The sequence below is a fragment of the Poecilia reticulata genome, linkage group LG17 (genome assembly GCF_000633615.1).
Source record: "Poecilia reticulata strain Guanapo linkage group LG17, Guppy_female_1.0+MT, whole genome shotgun sequence".
NCBI lineage: Eukaryota > Metazoa > Chordata > Actinopteri > Cyprinodontiformes > Poeciliidae > Poecilia > Poecilia reticulata.
Genome location: NC_024347.1, coordinates 5,174,007 through 5,194,138, shown reverse-complemented (window position 1 = coordinate 5,194,138; position 20,132 = coordinate 5,174,007). Strand labels below are relative to the sequence as shown.

The 20,132-nt window shown below is 38.3% G+C and overlaps 1 protein-coding gene and 1 pseudogene across 1 annotated transcript in view; one reads left to right on the top strand and one right to left on the bottom strand.

Annotated features, from left to right (window-relative positions):
• The window catches only part of LOC103479034 (BMP/retinoic acid-inducible neural-specific protein 3-like), a 46,152-nt gene that overhangs the window by 10,440 nt on the left and 15,580 nt on the right, over positions 1–20,132 (top strand). Inside the window, exons 2-4 of the mRNA XM_008433240.2 lie at positions 4,774–4,976; positions 8,525–8,736; positions 17,061–17,166. Coding sequence (XP_008431462.1) covers positions 4,774–4,976; positions 8,525–8,736; positions 17,061–17,166 — 521 coding nt within the window. The remainder of the gene's footprint in view (positions 1–4,773; positions 4,977–8,524; positions 8,737–17,060; positions 17,167–20,132) is intronic.
• LOC103479177 (protein FAM3A-like) lies at positions 15,265–16,431 on the bottom strand (annotated as a pseudogene).

The window sequence follows — 20,132 nt, the reverse complement described above, 5'->3', positions numbered from 1 at the left end:
TATATATATATATACAAATTTAGAATTTGGGGTTTGTCTTCATTCCGATCTCTAACTCGAGACGGCTGAGACTACTGCTAATTAGCTACACCCTTGCCAGCTAGCTAGCTAGCTAGCTTTTTGTTTTGCGTCTGTCACGGGTTAAGTGCAAATTTATCACTAGTTGGCTGGACAAGTTTTTACATTTCTGTGGAGCTGTAGGTCTTACATTCCACCCATAGTGGTATTTAAATGAGTATTTAAACTTGAGTTGTTGAAAGCTGATTAGCTGAAAATGTGTGTAAAATGGTTTGCTGCGTCTTACATGCGTCTTTGACCAAAGCTCACAGTTCTAATTAAAGTCCCAGTTGAGTTTGCCCAACTCTACTTTAATGTTTGTGATTGTAGGGGAAAAAAATGCCTTTTTTGCAGCTTCAGACCCAAATTGGATTTTAGCTTGTAGATATCATCTAGCGGTTGCTATGGAGACTTGGTGACACTCAAGGTTTGGAGGTTTTTCTTACCTACTCACTGTGCATGTTGGCAAGATAAATATGGCCATGTTTAGCCACAGCCCAGTCTGTGGCATAATGTATTTCCAAATGGGAAAAGACAGACATTAATTTTAAAAGTTCCCCCTTTTAAAGTCTGACCAACAAAGCAGCATATTAATTAAAAATTTACTTACCTGTATGTTTTGAAGGAGTTAGGGGTACTAATAATTGTGGAACTGGGTAAAAGTTTATTTTTTTAAGTATTATTTATTAATATGACATTTATTTCCATCTGAATAAATATAGTTTCTACAGTTTCCATCTGTCAGATTATTTTAATACATAAGGTAAGGTAGTATTGACAGAGATTTGTGCAGAGAATAATAATGAGGAAAGTTTATCTAAGGTTATTTGCTGGCATCAGTCCATAATATACTGCAATATTGTAGTATTTTAGTCGAGAAAAAGTACAGTGACTGAAAAATGAAAGAAGTTCAGTTAAAAAGGAGCTCCTCTGTGCTAAAGATTAAGTTGACTGCAGTCTCTTCTGCTCAGTGCATGAAGGATATGAGGAAATATTCATCTCAAAGTAAAGCTGAAATGAAGGCTTTACTAGTTGAACTGCAGTAGCAAAATAAAAGATGTTGACGCGCGGCATTTAAAACATTTGGAGAGTTTAATTTATCTCCTGAATGTCAGCTCATCCCATGGTGCTCAGCTTGTTCAATAACCAAACATGTCAAATTAACTACATGGCAGCTGCTATAAAACATCTTTTCATTTGGCTGCTTCTTTATAGTTTAATTGTGTTCCCTTTTTACTACTAGAATTATGCAGCTATGTCACAAAGACTTAAGACAACATAAATATGACTTAAAATACTGAAAATGGAAAGTATTAATGTACCGCAGCCAATGTCCAATTTTTGTAAAAAAAAAAAAAAAAAAGCATTTGAATAAAACAAGCAGCATTTTTATTATGTATTTACGCTTAGTGAGAGTATTACCTACAGAGGTTTCAGTAATCTTCCTTATTAGAGTAGCAGAGCTCCATTGTTGGGTGTAAGTACAGCAACAAACACATTTTATTCAATTAAAGTCTTAATTTGTCTCATTCTATTCTATCATTTCTGCTAACTGTGAGATGATTGCCGTCTGAAGCAACGGAGGCAGATGACTGATTCCAATGAGCAATATTTAGAAATTGGCTCAGCTCATGGTCAGTGTCCTACGCAGATTGGTCTATTTTCTCTCTGGCTGATATGGCCAAAGCAGACGTCTGTTTTTCATTCAGGGACTCTGCAGATTTGATAGTGGAGATATTCCAGTTTCCTCTGCAGATCTTTGGTGATTTTCTCAAGCATTCATGTTTTACCAGCCTGTTTGAAACCTGGCCTTGCTCAGACTTGGCTTTGTAAATTATTCCCGTAAAGAAGTGTAGGCTTATATAAGTCAGGTAGTACATTGACCTTCCTCTAGTAAACACATAAGTGAAGGTTGTTTGCAACCACAAAAGAAGAAATCCTCTGGCTTCACTAACTCACATCAGTGATTAGCCAACTGGACACTGAAAATTCTAATATTTTTCCATCATACATAAGCTCTGGTGGGTAGCACTAGCCAACAACACTGTTCAGTGTTGGTGCTTTGACTGACTGAAGTAAATTCAAAGTTTGCTATTTTCAGTAGCAATGAATTCAGAGGAAAAGCATAGATTTAAGGAACGATTTAAACCAAATGATATTTCCTTTGACATGCTATGATATGTCTGCAATTCTTTAAGGAGTAACTAAACCTCAAACCATCTTCTTTTTAAGCTAAGCGTTGTGACTGTGCAAATTGTGACATTTTCATGTAAACTTGTTTAAAAATGGGATATTTTCCAGGCACATGTTCACTGTTACTGTCAATTGACATGAAATGTATGTATCAAAAATAACTCAAAAAATATTTGACTTCACGTCACAGCTGTATTTGACACCTTTGAAATTGGCCTCTGTCTCTTTAAGAACCTCCTTACCCTTTCCGACACTGCAGCATCTTTTTGCCATTGATGCCGTTTACAGCCATATTCTTCAAAGAAGTTTGTATAATGATCTCAGAAGATGCGCAGTTCCACTAGGTGTTTGCTATTTGCTGACCACACCCCCACTAGACCCCTCCCACCCATCTCCATACTTGACCACGCCCCTCACATTTTCTTGGCACCGCCCACTTTGGTGGAATTTTTCAAATTGTTCCTATTTTGGGGATATGCTTCACATCACACATTGGGTTTAATCAATCAATTAATCAAGTTTATTTCTGTAGCGCATTTCAGGAACAAGACAGTTCAAAGAGCTTTACATCATAAAAACACAAAAGTACAAAATCATAGAACACAGTCAATAATTGAAGCATTACATTTTGTCAAATGCCAACGTTAAACATCAGGACATCGGTTAATATGTCATTCATAATGTTTCATAGGTTTTTAGCCTAGGTTAGTTCAGTTCCACTATTCGGATGTTGGAGAGCTAGCAAGCTTTCTTACAGCATGTCATTACTTAATGGTTTTACCACTCCACCATCACTTTACCTTCTAGAACATTGTTACAAAGAGAGTCTGAATACGTGACGGTGCCAGTATTTATGGCAATCAAAGCAATTCTTGCAATATTGATGCTGTGCACAGTGCTGATATGCAGCGCTAATACAAACCAACCTGACTCTAAGCCAAAAGAATAATTGAACTTGCCCCCTAAACGCAATATCTTAATAATTTCCCTACAACTTCTATCCAGCATTTGCAATAACTGGAATGAAATCTTTTACATCTCTGTGGAGGGATTTTGACCCACAGTTCTTTGCAGAAATGATTTAATCCAGATTCCAGTGGAGGGGAGGGTGTTAGTGTTTCGTTACTGTGGCGATGCCACTGGAAGAAATGCGACAATTTGGGTAAATATAAATGACTACGTTTGTATCGATTTGGACGCAGATGAGTATGTTTGAATAATAAATTTTTCTAGTATTGATTGTATTGAGATAGCGATTATTCTGACAAGCCTAAGTCAGGCAGCTGATGCCTGATTCATAATTTATCTCCACCTACTGGAATCCCAAAGTCTCAGAAATGGTTTTGTAAAACTTTCAATGCCTTTTTTGCCTATATTCAGAATCTCTTTGAGTGACTTCTACTCTGGTAGTAATCAGTAAAACTAAAACTGGGCAATACGTTTTTCACACAGACCTTCAGGAAGGTAAATTCTTTTTTTCAGCACATGAACGCATCTATGAAGTTCTGTTGTTTTTTTTTAATAAAAAGCTCAGAGTTTGTTTCTTACAGTAAATGGTAAAGCTTTTAGTTCAGTTTTCTTTCCAGTTCAGCGGGATGCGATGGAGCTTTGCTGTCAGCTTGACCTGAACTTCTGCATGTCGGTGTGTTTTCATCTTTGCTGGCGTTTCAGCAGAGTTTGCTCTGCTTATAGGAGAGACTTCAGTCGTTTCCAGCAGGCGTAGCTGCAAATGGTGGCAGCAGCCGAGCAAGGAGGCTCAGTCCAGTCTGGGTTTATTTTCTCTGTGTGTAAATCTACTTTTCAACTCAGCTGCTCCTGTGAATCAAAATGTAACTAAGCAAAATATTAGATTCGGTGTGTTCTGCCTTGCAGAAGTTTTCATAACCCCTGGAATATGGCATCATTTATTGGTCTATACTGTAAAACCCCAATAAAATAGCATCAGGTTTACATAACGGAGTATTAGGGCCATACTAAGAAAAACAAAGTAAAGTCATAATAATACGAGAATAAATTTGTACACGAATAAAGTAATATCAGGACTTTATTGTCGTAATACTACAACTTACTTAATTCTCTAATCACTTTATTCTTGTGCGACTTTTTTCTCGTAATGTTACGACTTTATTCTGGAGCTATTACGACTTTATTCTCGTAATATAGCAAAACTAAAGTCTTATTACAAGAAAACAGTCGTAATATTACAATTTATTCTTGTAATGTTATAACTTTCTTCTCGTACTGTTATGACTCGTAATGTTTTGTAATATTACAAAATTTCGCAGTGTGACTTTATTCTCACAACTTTATTCTCATGATACTACATCTTCATTCTCATAATAATACAACTTGATTCTCTTGAGTTTATGTCATTTTTCTGGTAATTTAGGGTTGTTGTTTTTTTTTTCTTAGCGTTGCCCTAACACTCTCCATTGTTAGTGGGTGTAACATTGCAAAAATATTAAACAGCACAATGCCGCATTACATCCTAATACATCATAACTTAATGCTGTGTGTTTGCAGGGAGTTTGGTCGATGGAAGGTAAACAGCCTGGCGGTGGAGAAGCGGGACAGTTTTAGTGGCAGCGGCGGTCTGGCTTTGCCCCTCGACCCCGACCTGATGCACACCATCCGCCAGCTGGGGAGGCGGCCCACCCTCCAGATGATTACAGAGAGTCTAATCAAGAAGTACGGCACCCACCTCCTGCTCTCTGCCACCCTGGGAGGTACTGAGAGCGCTTCACCGCAGGCCTGATTCCCACTGCTGCTAACGGGATTTTCGTCTGCTTCTCCAGCACTGATTTTACCATCTGCTGCCCACCAAGCAACAAAGCACATGATTTTTCTTTTTTATTCCCCTTAAGGATGTTGTTTGGCAAAAACATCCAATCACTTGGTTTAACATACAACAAATACATTAGAGGAAACAGTGTTTGTGTGGTAATCTTTTTGGAAATGCTTTCTTTCAAAGCACCATTAATGACCTTAATTTTGTCTTGATTTTTTTCCCATCAGAACATTTTATAACAGCAAAACAGAGAAGAATAAAAAAAAAATACAAATCAAGTAGAACATTTTGAGGTTGAGGGGGAGATTTAAGAAACTGAAAATACCAATGATGACCAGGCAGAAGTTTTGACTGGTTTTGAAAACTAACATTTGGTATATCATAATAATATAAAACATCTTCTATTCTTGTTTTTTAAGGTGTAATAAAAATGCCTAGAATTATTGTAATTCAACAACATGCATCTAGGTAAGTGATCCAGGCAGATGCAGGTGTCTGAATATATTTTTTCAATATAGCTAATTATTTAGCAATATTATCTTGTGACTCTTAATCACCAAACAAAACAAGCAAAAAGAGCACTATTTTTCAGCTGTTGGAATAAATCTTACTTATTTCTCCTGGTTACATTCAGTTTATTATTTTATTTTGTTATTTTTTTAGGGTACTGTATATTTTTTGTATTATTGTCTAGAGTTACAGAAATTCACTGTCAATCAACTTCCTGTATGCTGCTCAATGTGCTAATGGTGGAAAATCAACTTCCTGTTACAGGAAAATTGTTTATCCACTGTCATCAGTGACTATGCTAACTGTGTTGTGGTGAACCAGTTGTAGCTTGCAAAGAGCAAACGGGATAAGGTGAGCATGAGAGTGATTGACAGCGCTAAAACACTCCCCCCTTGGTCTGATTGGTTGTCTCTGACTGATGGGGATTTCACAGATTATCTGTCTTATATTGTCCTAACATAATTATGAAAAATGTTGTTTTTTCATAGAAGTGACATACTGCAGCTCTAATCTAAGATAAAACAATCTTCATTTTATTGACATATGGTGTCACATTAGGAGTTTTTAGTGTTTTAGATTCCAAAGTGTTGTATTTTATTTGTCTTTTTTGTTTGTTTTCCCTGTGGTCGGTTGGCAGCTATGTTTATATCTTAACAGACAGTTTATTCGCTTTAAAAACCGAAGTCTGCAGGAAAATCAAACACTGTTTTGCCACAGAGCAAAAACTTCAAGGGTAAGCCCACACCCACAGGAATAAAATAAATTTATATTAGCAGTTATTTTTCTGGGCATGTTTCCTGAGCAGGAGTTCTTGATACTGAAAACCTGACAGAAAATAAAAAGCTGTTTGGAGAGGACGGTGCAGCCGGTGGTGTAATCACCAATCAGGAGACTCAAGTGTCAACGGCAGCTGCAGACTCACTCGCACTAACAAACTTATTCATAGCTGTTCATTTATGTTGCACTGTTGTTGCCACTGTGTGTTCTCATGGAAACCGCAAATTTAAATTCACATCTGTGAACAGAAAAACTCGCATCACAAAGTGAACGAGTTGGATCCTTGATACTAGAACCATTTCTACCAATCTTCTCTCTAATTTAAACACTTATTTTTAATCTGAAAACCCACATGAAGCCACGTTTGGAATGGTAGTTTTCATTGTGCAAGCATTGTCATTCTGTGCAGTCCCATAACCTGCAGTATTTTGTTTATCTAGGAGATTTAAGCAGATGCTGGATCTATACATGTGGGTTAGGTAGTGGAGCCCCCAGAAAATTCTCCTGGGGTGACCAGAGACCAGGCCAGTAAAATATTTCTAGGATGACACAACAATAAGAATTTTATGTACATATTTTAGTCCTGTCAATCGATTAACAAAAAAGATCAGATTAATCACACTAGCACCGGGATTCATAAATAAGCTTGAAATATAAACATGCAGGTTTTCAAAAAAAATGTTTAAGAAAACTGTTTTATTGTCTGAAACCAAACATGTCTGAAGGAAGGCTTAAGACAAGTCACTTTGTTTCAAACCTTTCTGTAGAAATGTTAAAGGGGCAGCATTATGTGTTTTCCAGGCACGTAGTGCCATTTTATAGCACAATGAAGTAACTATGTCATCTTCAGTTGTTGGGATATATGTTATATGTATCAAATATGGCTTTAAAAAATTTGGCATCATAATTTAACGCCTTGAAATTGGGTCTCTGTCTCTTTAAGAAACTCCTGCTCTTTCTGAAACTCCGCCTTCTGGAAGTAAACACAACATGACTCCTCTATTAACCCTTTCACAATGTTTTCAGCCAGCATTTTACTGAGAAGTAGCTGATATAATGAGCTCAGCAGATGCTCAGTTCCACCAGGTATTTGCTAATTGGTCCTGGCTAGTCTGAAGGAGCTGAGTGGGAGAGTTGCAGGGGTGGGGAGCTCTGAGAGACAGAGCTTAGAAACGGCAACTCTTTGAAGGAGCTTCATTTTAGAAGGTGGCGATAGGTCCACCAAGGCATTTTGCACAACTGAATGGTTGCCATGGAGATTAAAGGATTATTTTCAAACATGCGTGAAAGAATCTAGGCAACAACGTTATTACATGAAGTAAAGTTCAAAAAGTTGACTTTACATAATCCTGCTTCTTTAACAATAAACTGCGCCTGCTTCGGTTGAAGGATAAATAATTGTTGCAATATCTACATACTAACCTGGTTTTATCCAAACTTCCATTAGGTGTTTTTTAAAGCTAAATTTGCTTATTCACATTTTTTTTTTGCTTGCTTTATTTTTCTACTTTTTTTTTTCAAGGTGGCCATGGCCCCCTCGTGCCCACCCCTCGGGTGCACCACTAGTGTTTGGAAAAAGCTTCCTGTTTTTGGTATTGAATATCTGTCACATCCAGCGGAGATCATTAAAGTTAAAGAAAAATCAATGCATTTACTTGACAAATACTGCAGTATGGACATCTAAGTGATTAAAGAGAGCTAGAAAGACTCAGCCAGTAGTGAGTGTGCTGGACTTTATGCTTTTGTTCTGAGGTGTGAGACTGACTGAGAAGAACATGAAATTCCTTCAGTATGTCTTGATTTCTGATCCATTCATGCAGATGCATAGTTTAAACACAAAAGAACTAAATCTGACTGAAGAAAAAGGTTTCAAGTATACAACTTTTGTCTCAAAGTGTGTCAGCCCTGATCTGAGATCTGTATTGTTTTCTTTAGATTTTATTTTCTGTCCATTATGATTAAGATAATCACGATCATTAGGGTAACTTCATTAGGGATCTCAAATAACCTCTATTTATTCATGAGGAGTCTAATAGATGCAGAGACCTTGTTTGTGTCTCTTCCTCCAATCATCCAAGCCATCAGTTCCTCCACAACACTTAATCACCACTGCGCTTTTCTATCTGAAAAGATCCTAATGAAAGGTGATTAGCGCCGCTCCGTCTGAGCTAATGAACCGCTCTGTCTGACTGTCACCAGGGGAGGAGTCTCTGACAATATTTGTGGACAAAAGGAAGTTGAGCCTGGACTCATCGCCCACAGGGGCCGACGGCGGTGGCGGTAGGGGCTCCAACACGACGGGGGCGGTGACTCTGGAAGCCCTCCACCAGCTGGCCGCTTCCTACTTCACGGACAGGGAGAGCACCCTGCGCAGGCTCCACCACCTGCAAATAGCCTCCACCGCCATACGGGTAGGTGAGAGTACAAGAAGCACACTTGCGGGAAATGAGATCGCCACGTAGTCGGCGCCTGAAGGCATCTGTGTTGCCCCTCCTGCCCCCCGCCTGGCGGTTTGTTAACCCTCCAGCATTCTCACTGGGGAACGGCCACATATAAAATGTTGATACTGAGCCAGATTCTCTTTTTGTTTTTTTCAAGGTGGGGTTCTGAAACCTATTCAGAGTAAAATAAAATAAAAAAATGATTCAGGCAGGAAAAAATATTACTTCAGAACTGATAAATAAATGCATATCATTGAATCAAGTTTATTTGTACAAGACATTTTAGCAACAAGGCAGATCGGAGCGCTTCAACATGATAAAACCTCAAAAACGAGAAGTTATAAAAATCTCAGACAGACAATAATTGAGATACCTCTTGCAGACATTTTGTTGAGTCCCATCCTCAAACTCATCATTACATATCAAATATGTTGGCCAATGTTCCATTTATTATGGTTCAGAAGCAACCAGGTGGGTTTTTAGCTTTGATTTAAAAGAGCTCAATGTTTCAGCTGTTTTGCAGTTTTCTGGAATTTTGTTCCAGACTTGTGCATAGATACTGAACGCATGGATGAGTTTCTCTAGATCTTCCTGACTTTGTAACAAAAGTCAGATCAGAGTCCATAACTCCACCTGGGTTTCGGGCCTGATCTCTAGTTTCCAACTGTAGTAATTGAAGCTGTGCTTTGACTCCAGATCGTACCTCTTTAGAGTAAAAGATAACTTCAGTTTTGTTTCTGTTCAGCTGGAGAAAGTTATGGCACCTCCACACATTTATCTGTTCTAAGCATCTGTTCAGTGATTAGATGGGTTCAGTGATGTAGAGTTATGTATCATTTGCATGGTTATGGTAGCTAATCTTATTTCTTGTTACAACCTGAGCTAGTGGGAGCATACATATATTGAATGAGAGGGGTCCTAGAACTGAGCCTTGGGGTACCTCGGATCAGACTTGAAATCCCTGCTTTTCATGAAAGAACCAGTTGAGTACCAGACCAGAGAGTCCTACCCGACTCTCCATTCATTTCAGTAATATGTCCTGGTCAGTAATTTTGCTGATGAATGGAAGAATGACGATTGACTTGTAATTAAGCAGTACTGATTTGTCCAGACTTTTCTTGTGCGTTTACTATTTAAGTCAGATCAGATGCAGTGACGAGCAGAACCTTCTTAAGGAAAGTTGTGGGTCTGATAAAGATGTACGATGAGTGAAACTGTCGTACTGTGAGCCAATATAACTACCACAAATGACTGGCTAACCTTTGATTCAGAACTCAGTTTATTAACAAAAAAAATATGTCAGCAGTAGATACTGACATGTTTATTAATGTCCTAAATGTTCAGCCAATCAGATCACGTCCAAAGACACACAGCTCCATTTTTCATGAACTCATAACAGGGATTTGTCAGAAGAAAACTCAATGGTAATATGTTCATTTTCTCTATTTATGTTTCTGAAATTACAGTATCAATATTTTAGAGTAGCTTGAAACCTAATTTTAATTTTAGATTTAAAAAATGTTTTTGCTGTTGCCAGTATTTCCAGATCTATGAGGAAAAAAACAAACACTCCTTTGGTCAATAAACTGATAAATAAATAAAAATTATGTTCCTTTTGGTTAACATTAGAGCTTCTGTTTTGCAAAATCACAGCAACCTGGCACAAACACACCATAAGAGACAATGTATAAAACAAGGATCCCCCAACCAAGGAATAAAATTAAAAAAATTGATTAGGATTTTTCTGTGATAAATTGGCTCTCATTTTTCTGCAGTCTCTTACTTTGACACCACAAAGGGAAAAATAATAATTACCACCAGAAAGCTCCCTGTACAGCCCTCACATTAAAATGGGTGGAATTAATTTTCTGGAGTAAAACACCAGAACAAGTTATTAATCCCATAAACTGGGGCAAAGATTAGTCCTGCTGCTAATTGTCTTCTGCTAAAGTCTTTATTTCTGCGCTTTAATAATCACCTCTAAGACACAAGCCTCAGGATGTTACATGAAATCCTATTGGTTATCCGGCCTTGGATTTATAGAGAGTGTTCTTACATTTATAGAGTTACTATGTGGAACTTAAAGGTCAAAGGGTAAATATGGAGGGCTGGAGTTTGATTTTGCAGAAGCAGAGATAAAAAACCGTAAGGTTTTGCAGATTTTTCTGTGTATTAATTTAGGTTTCTGTGTTCAGTTGAGTCTTCGTGTTGTCCCGTCTACCCCTCGATTGTCCTCAGCTGCCCCTCGTTTCCCCTGATTACCTTCCTTGTGTATTTAATCCCACCTGTGCCTGTGTTTCCTTGTCTATTGTCATTATCTTAGCCAGTGCTACCTGTGTTGTGTTTCTTTCCTCTGAGTTCACCAGTGCTGCCTGGACTTCTGTTTTCCTGCGAGAACTTTGATTAAGTCATTCATTTTCTACATAACCTGGGTCCTGCACTTCCATCCTTACCATTTCCAACCACAAATCATGACAAAAACATATTCTGATTCAAACCTGCTAAACACAAAAATCATTTTAGCAATTCTATCCACATGTTATGGAGGCTTATAAAAAAAAACTGGTTTAGATAAAAGAGAAAAAGACTTGGTCGTCATGATGAAGTTCAGTGGGTCATGATGTTGGGTGCATACCCTCCAATAACACCAGAGCCTGTTTAAAATGCCTGGGTTGTTGTGTGCAGAGGAACATGACTAGGAAGCAGGATAATACTAGTGAATATTGAAATCTGGATGCATCTTTTGTGACGCACGACATTGCAGAGTCAGCAGTTTGTGGAACCATCTTTAGGTCCGACCACAAGCCAGGTTACGTCTCTAGCATACAGCGTATAGACCCACATTTTTATCCATTCTTTTCTGAATAGTTTACACAGACTGATTGAATAGCATCTATGAAAAACTATTTTCAGGTCTTCTCACAGATTTTGAATTGAATCTAAACTTTGAATTGGCCATAGTAACACATGGTGGTACTTTGGTCCAGTCCAGTTGGAAGACTTAGGATCAACAGTAGCAGCGTTTGAATTATAAATGTGTACAAATAGTTTTCTATATTTCGCTTATGTCGGGGGGGAAAAAAACACAATTGCTCTATTTCTGTGCTTGTTCATGTGACAAGTGATGTGGAAAAAAAGTGTTTCCGTTGCAGTTTTGCGAAATACCACCAGAAAGCTCCCTACGGCCAAAAAACTACCGCATCCTAAGACAGAAACATTTTTACCAAAAAACAAGTCTTTTTGAAATTGTTGTGTTTCCATTAAGCAAATTTATTTTCATATTTTCAATTTGTGCAATTTTACAGTTAATGGAAACAGCTTGTGAAAGATCACTACTTGTCTTCCCATCAGAGTCTCCCACCTTAGCTCCTGATCTCCAGTTCTTTCAGTGTTACAACCGCTCTTAACTCTCACTTTAGTTTTTGATTGATTTTTATTTCACCTGCTTTGGTGATTTTCATATTGTCTGACCTCACAGATGGATTACTTTAAATTTAAGGACTCTAGGGATTCTGATTTTCTGAACTCCAAGCTAAAGCTCGGAACAAGATGTCTCCTTTATCCATGAAGAACATTGACAAACTACTCCACAAAATAGCAGGGATGGAAATGAATTTTTATCAACTCGAAGACATTGTGGAGCGATGATTCAAAACTGTGAACATACTGACTGACAGCTAACCTGTCCATGAACCTCCATGCAAGTCTCTCTGCGCAAAGCCGAAGGAGGAATCCCTTCCTTTAGATCTGTGAAGACGTTTAGCAGGAGGAACGCTGCAATTAGACCGAAACAAGTATAGAAAAATACCTCTTCAACCTCAGCGGACTGAGGTCAAAACAAACGATAACACCAATACATCTGTAACACAGGAGTTCCGCTAAGAAATATGTTTGCTATACTTCTACAAGAATCAGAGTCCCCAAAGCACAACTCAAGTTCAAACACCAGCGAGAGGTGTGAGGCAAAATCGAGCTCTGAGCAGTTTCCTCCTAAAAGATTCAGAAGGAGCAGTGCAGCAGAAGCAAGAAATACCACCTTCAGGTGGGGGTTGGCATTACTTAAACCCAATGTTTTTGATCAGTTTTGCTCTAGAAACTCAAACTACATATGGAAAAATGAGGTGATATGTCAGTTTTGCATGAATCCTGTGAAAAGCTGGAGGAACTGACTGTCATTTGGTAGCATGCAGATATAAACTACTTTGATTTGACTTATTTGGGCATCTTTAAGGTTTTCTTTATGTGTCCCTCTTGTGTCTGGAGGGCCATTTCAGTTGCGTTTCCATGACCAATGTTCACAAAACTACGCAGAAATTCCGCTATTGTTGAAAAAAAGACAATTTTGCAACTGCAGTGTTTCCATTAAATAAGAAACGCAGTTACAATCTCATAAGTTACTTACGTGATAAGTCATTAATAAACATGCTCCACCATGATCTTCCTACTACTTCCTGTTTTCTTTGTTTTTGCCAGTAAAAAAAAAAAATAAAACTCATCCTAGTGGCAAAACTTTTTAAAAGAAACAAGTTCTTTTTTTTAAATTGCATGTTTCTATTAAGCACATTTATTTTCAAAATGTCAAATTGCACATTTATACGGTGAATGGAAATGCGACAAATGACACAAGTCTTTTAGTGCTTTATGTGAGAGATCAAGTATGTTTAACATTTTCAACTAAATGGAAGCTAAATTTACTTCCTAATTTAAAAAAAAAGTCAAAAGTTGTCCAATAAGGAAATAATGAAGCACAAAATTTCCAAGGCTGCTTCCTTCCTGTACTCATCTACAGCAAAGTTTTTATTTATGACACTTGAGAAACTTAACTGGAGGACAACTTAGACTCACAAATCCTTTAATACCAGCTCAGGGACTTTCTACCCGTAGCTTATTTAATCAGTTAGATTAAGAGCAAATGCTTATTTACAGAATTGGCCAGAAAGTTGCATCTCCTGTGACTGCAGGCGAGCACCAGACTGTCAGATCTGTTTTCCTCTTTGATGCAGTTCACGCTCCCAAAAATCTCACAGAAAGATAAAGAATTGATTGATTCTATGCAGAATCTCATGAATCACATCTCTGAGCCGCTGTAGCTAACATCCAGCCATATAGCGTATTAATAAACATACGATGCAAGCCTTTTTTTTCTTCTTTTTTGGAGACTTTGCCCTGCTCTGTGGCAGACCTCAATCAGGAGGGTGAGGAGGCAGAACGACGCGGCGGTTGTGTATCCTCTCGTATAAAACACCAATCATCCATTTTATCATCTGAAGTGGCTATTAGAGCGCACGCATTAATCAGCCCGAGGGGCAAAACCTAGATGCTAAAGTGAGTGGCCACTGATGAAGACAAGTGCCCCCACCTAAAATGAGAACGTGTTAGCCTGGTTATGCATCAGTTTGATGGATTGAAGATACTGTTCCATTCATTTCCAGCCAGCCTGACTTCCATTCATTTGCCACTTTGAGGCGCGCGCCGGAGTTTAGGCAGATTGAAGATCAGTGAGAATGAGAGGAGGGAGATGAACGCCATGTTTTGAGGGATGTAAAGCTGAGCCTGCAACATGTGGACCTCCGTTAAAGTCAAGCATAGGGAGAAGGAAGACAGCGAATTAGGCAAAAAGATGGAAAACAAAAACCTCAGAAATGTACTTGTTTTTTTCTAGAAAATGTTTGAGCTCCAAAAGCCAAAAATGTGTTAGATTAAGAATGTTTCTTAGATTAGAGGAAACTTTTAGACGAGTCTCAGCAAATTTCTAGAAACCCCCCCCCTCACAAAAATCAGTTTCAAAAGTTTAACATTTTTTATTTTTCACTGAGAATAATTCCAAAAGTCAAAAACGTTTAGTTTTCTCACACATTTTCATCTTTTCGAACTCAAATATCCAGGCTTTTGGTAGAAAAATGCTGAAGATTTCAAGATTTCTAATTTTTTTTCCCCTAACATGAATTAGTGTCGACATTGAAGATAGAAATTCAAGAACATTATACTTGGTGCGTCTTTTCCTTTATCCTCAGAATCCTCCTTCTCTTTGACATATTAAGGCCATTGTAAATGAAAAAAAAAAGTAACATTCTACCACAAAAACTTATATTTCTAAGACTGAAAAGTAAAAAAAAGACTGAAAAGTAAAAAAAAACAAAACAAAACTTGGAAACTCAAAGAATAATCCCCGAAACTTTCTACAAAAATGTTTACAATTTCTGAGTCTAAGTTGAAAATTTGCTGCAATAAAACTCAAATTTTGAGTGTAATCACAGAAAAGAGAATTAAAAAAAAAAAAAAAAAACAGCTTGTTAGAAGCAGTTTCTTCACACTTGTGAATTAGTAGGATGATGACCTCTTCCCCTCAAATATTCTGTCTGGGGAAGGAAGTCATTTTAATTAAAAGACCTTTATATTACTTCTGTCATGTCAAAAGTCCAGGTAGCAAAACAAAATAAACTCTGTTCCAAATAAGCGGGTCAGGGCGGGGCCTGCCACAAGGATTTCGGTGGATAGTGGTGAAGGAGGCGGGTCCATAGGTGGTGCAGGAGGTGGAGCCCTTGGGGGAGGTTGCTTTTCGGCTCGGGTCCTGTCCCTCTGTGCCAACTCCAAATCCATCCCTCTCTGTCAATTGTGTCCCTTTTACCTTGTCCTTTCCCTGAAGCCGCTTATCTCACCTCTGTTTTGATCGGGTCCTTCTGCAGTCACTTAGTTTCCCTGCTGAGACTTCAGGCGTCGCCGTGACGTCTAAGGGACTATCTGAAGCAGAATTAACCTTCAAGGGGTGGCCACAGGGGAATACAACCGTCCATCTCCAGAGATTTGGGCCAGCCTTGATACTTGTTGCTGCTCTTACCGTTCTTCATACGCTGCTCGAAGTGGCTCTGGTTCTCGATGCCCTTGGTTCCAACAAACTCCCAGCCGTCTCTGATGGCCAGCTCCTTCGCAGCTGTACTACCGAGCTCCTCAAACAAACGTCTAGACCAGGGGTGTCCAAAGTCGGTCCTCGAGAGCCGGCATCCTACATGTCTTAGTTCTCTCCCTGGATCAAATGATGGCTCATTAAAGGCCTCAGAAGAACATTGACAAGATGAGGAGATTGTTACTACCACTAGGGAGAGAACTAAAACTAATCATTAAGTTTTGTAGCACATTGTCAAAGGAAGCAACAAACAGTGCTCCTTCATAAAGGGGCCACAGAAACTTCAATAAGTCGGACATATCTCCTGCCCACGTAGTGGGCAGGAGATATGCAGGAGATATGTAGATATCTAGTCTCCAATAGTTCGCCTATGTGTTAGATTCTAGTCTCCAATAGTTCGCCTGTCACCCCATACACTAAAGCTATAAAGTCCTCCATCAACATCTTATCCTCCGAGCAGAATTTGGGGCCAATGATGTTTGCAGCTCCAGACACCAGCGGAAAGCCAAATGCTTTGGAGGACAGGGTGCTGAAAGTCCACATTTGTACCTCCAAGGACACGATTCAGATTGGCTCCTCTTTTGTGCCAGTGTAGATGTTTCGCAAAGATAAACTGTTGTCGCCTCCAAATAATGCGCTTGCGAGCAGCCAGATGAAGCCCACCAGGAACAGAATCCCAGCGCCCCCCTTTTGTAAAAATTCCTGCCAGCGCCCCCTGCCGTCCTCTGAACGCCCCCCGGGGGGGGCGGTACCGCCCACATTGAGAACCACGAGTTTAGACTGTAGAGTTAAAAACCCAAAGTCCAAAATCCCAGTCTGCATTTTATGATGAGTGCTGTCGGCAAAACGAGGAAAAACTGATTTTTATCCTGTTATCACTTCCGGATGTGTCCAAGTGGGGTGTAGATGGTGACGAGAAAAGTGGTAGACCCAGGTTGAAGTGAAGGCAATGATGATTTAATGACGAAAAGCTCAATAATCCAGACAACACAGGTGAGCAGAGGCAACAACTCACACTGGTAGTAAAAGAACTTGACTTGAAGACAACTGACAGAATAGACAAGAACCTGACAAGGAAGCACTGACACAGGTGGGATTAAATACACAAGGGAGTAATCAAGGAAACAGGACACAGCTGGGATCAATCAAGGGGGAGACACAGACTCAACTGAACACAGAAACCTAAATTAAACACAGAGACCCAAATCCCCACAACTGCTTTGATAGTGTTATTCCATTACTCATACCTTTGAGGCAGAATATGTTTTTAATGTGCTAATATGTTCTCTTGACCTGCTTTAAAAGGATGAAAAGTTAAGTAAGTGTATCTTATAATTAATGAAAACTAACACAGATGGGATTTTTCTGGGTATTCTCCATGTCATTTCAGGTGACTGAAACTAGAACCGGGCCTCTCGGCTGCAGCAACTATGACAATCTGGACACGGTCAGCTCTGTTCTGGTTCACAGTCCTGAAAACAAGGTTCAGCTGCAAGGTAAATGTAAAGCATGAGAGATTGTGTGAGAAGCTTACACACAGCTAACGCCACTTGGGGTTGAAAATACGTTCACAGACCATAGATGAGGCTAAGGCACTTTAGCCTGACAATGCCAGAACACATAGTATTGGAAAACACATAATATATCCCTCTAAAAGAAAAAAAAACCCATTGTGAAAGATTTATGCCGTCAACGAAGATGCATAGATTTCATGTGCACCTAAATAGAAGCGAAATGTTATAAAAGCAAACATCTGTATCAGAAAGTTCAAAAAGTTTCACCGCCTCCTACTGGACTGGCATGCACACTGCATCGTTTCTGGTGCTAATGGTGTTTTCATGTAGTTCTGAACTGTTTCTCAGATTCAAAATTATTTTAAAGATTCAAAATAATTTTTCTGTTTCACATTTTTTTCAGTTCTTTTTCAAATGTATTTATTTTTAACAAACCTTAAGGCCCTAATTTAGTTCCATATATGTTGCCTAAGTGAGGGCAATATGCAATTCTGATAATAAAATTGCGTATTTTTCTATGGGGTGGTTTGAATTGTAAGAAGCCTTTTGCTAGTAAAACAACCACGGTTCTAAAAGTCTCCAAACTGCTGAAATTTTCCCACAACTCACTTAACATCTCAGAAGTTCTTTTTAACGAGATACCAAAGAAGGGGTCAGAAGATTGGAGCAAAGACTGATGCAACACTGCCCCCTCCCCACCTGTTGCTGGAGACTTTTCCCTCACTTGAAAGAAGAAAAATTGCTTTTTTTTGTCATGGAAAATACATACAGTCATGATGTGAAAACTGTAGGACAATGCTGTGAAGGCACGTTATGATAATGGTTTCCGAAACCAAAACCCAGGTGGTTTATGCAACACAAGACAAAAACAATGAAATCAGACTAACACAGCATTAATATGAAATTCTATTATCATAGCAGTCATAATTTTTTAACCCACTGACCAAAAGTAGAGTTGATTTTAAATTACCTGCACCAAACTTGGCTCTTTGAGAGAAAGGAGGCAAGGAGAGCTCCAATCAGGAAGGCAGTTGGCTTTCAATAGAGGTGATTTTTATACAATTTCCTTGTGGCTAAGATCTGAAAGTGAATTAAAATCACTTCGAACTCAGAAGTAGTTTGCACAAATCCATTCAGACTTTAAACCAGTGAAATAATCAGCAATCGCTGGCAGATGTGATCACTCATCACTTTAATCTATGTCTCAGAACCAAAAGGTAAAAAAAATATTTTACCTTTACCGGTTAAAATCTTTTAATCTTTATTTCTCCCCACATCTGAAGAGATGCTGAAGCAGAAGTTCAGTCACACTCCCCTCACTTAAACATTTCTACTTTGAAGGAAGTTTTAAGGTTGAGGAATTTTCTTAATGTATTTGAATCCAATCTGTGTAAAACCTGGTGATATGGAGCATGGATGGCTGGATCTAATCTAATGCTGCGTTTGCAAATAGAACTACAAAACTCCTATCATATAATTCAAAGTGAACAGACAATTTGACCAGCTTTTGGGACGATGACTGACATAAAATGCGACACTGGTTCCTGCATAGAAAACTCACTTTAATTAACCAGTTTGTTATGCTTGTGTTAAAGAGCAGAATGGCAAAAAGTGACAATGATTTGCTCAATAAGTATTTAAAAATAACCACGAAATTTAATTTGTGTTTTCTGTATTTCTGAGATGTGTGTGGAAATCAAAATGACGAAAGATTGTAGATATTTTAATAGTAATTGTTATTGCATGCTTGTAGGAGTAGGGATAAATGTTAGCTTACTGCATTAAATAAAAATAATTTGATCACTTTGTGAATTTTGTGTCAGATATAAAAACTGTCATAGCAGTAGTTCATCTAGCTGTTAGCATATGGTGGTTAATTCAGCCTCTAAGCTAGTAGCTTCTAGTTCTGTTTAGCTTAGCTGTGTCTCACATCCTGGTCTTTTGCACTTCACCTACAGAAAGATGACTGTCAGTTTGTTGTCTTGTTACCAAGTCTTGATGCATTAATGCAGGTAATTTGCAAATTAATATGCAACATTTGAGTATTTCGTTTTTAAATTGCTTTAATTCCATGGCTCAAACCTCCCAAAAACTTCTGTAAGAGTGTTAGTGTGATAAAAACAAAATTCAGCTTTGATGTAGCCACACCATTGCCTTCCTACAAAATTCTGCTCAATTCTCGTCTCCCTTATGTTTTATGTCTGGGATTTCCGCCATTGAGCTTGATTTTACCAGTTGATTTTTCAACCAGACCAATCAGCAAACAGACGGATAAGCTACTTTGATTTTCTCCTCAGTTTAAGAAATGTAGACGAAGTGAACAAAGCCATTTAGTCTGCATTAGCCACCCTTCCAAATACAGCAGCACGCTATATTAGCTTTGTGTCGCATGTAAAATACTTGGATGTGAAGTAGTCGTCGTCGTCTTCTTCTTCTTGTGTTTATTAGTAGTTGACAAACGGCTATAAGGTGTGCATTAGCACCCCTCCAGGTCTGAATGTAAATATTGTTCAGATATGCATAAAAATGATGAGCCAAGAAAGATGTGAATTATCTCAGTTTCCAAAAGGAGAATTATTTACATTTACATTAACTTTACTTCAAATTGAATATGGCACTATGATGTTTCAACTTTTTTACTCTGCATTGTGTTATACTTATAATATATATTATAATATATATATCTTATACTCATACACTGTTTTATATTCTGATGTTTTACACTGTCAAAGAAATATGTACCACAATGGTTGTTCAATGACAAAAATAAGTAATACATAAAATGAGTAATGGATTCTCCAATAAATTATTTGTATACGTCTTATTACTAAATCAGTATCAAAGCATTTAAATCAATATTGAATCAAATTGTGACTTTCTTAACCAACTGTTTGCAGCCAACATATTTTGAACTGTTGTTTGTTTTTGGGTTGAGTCGTACCGGCTAA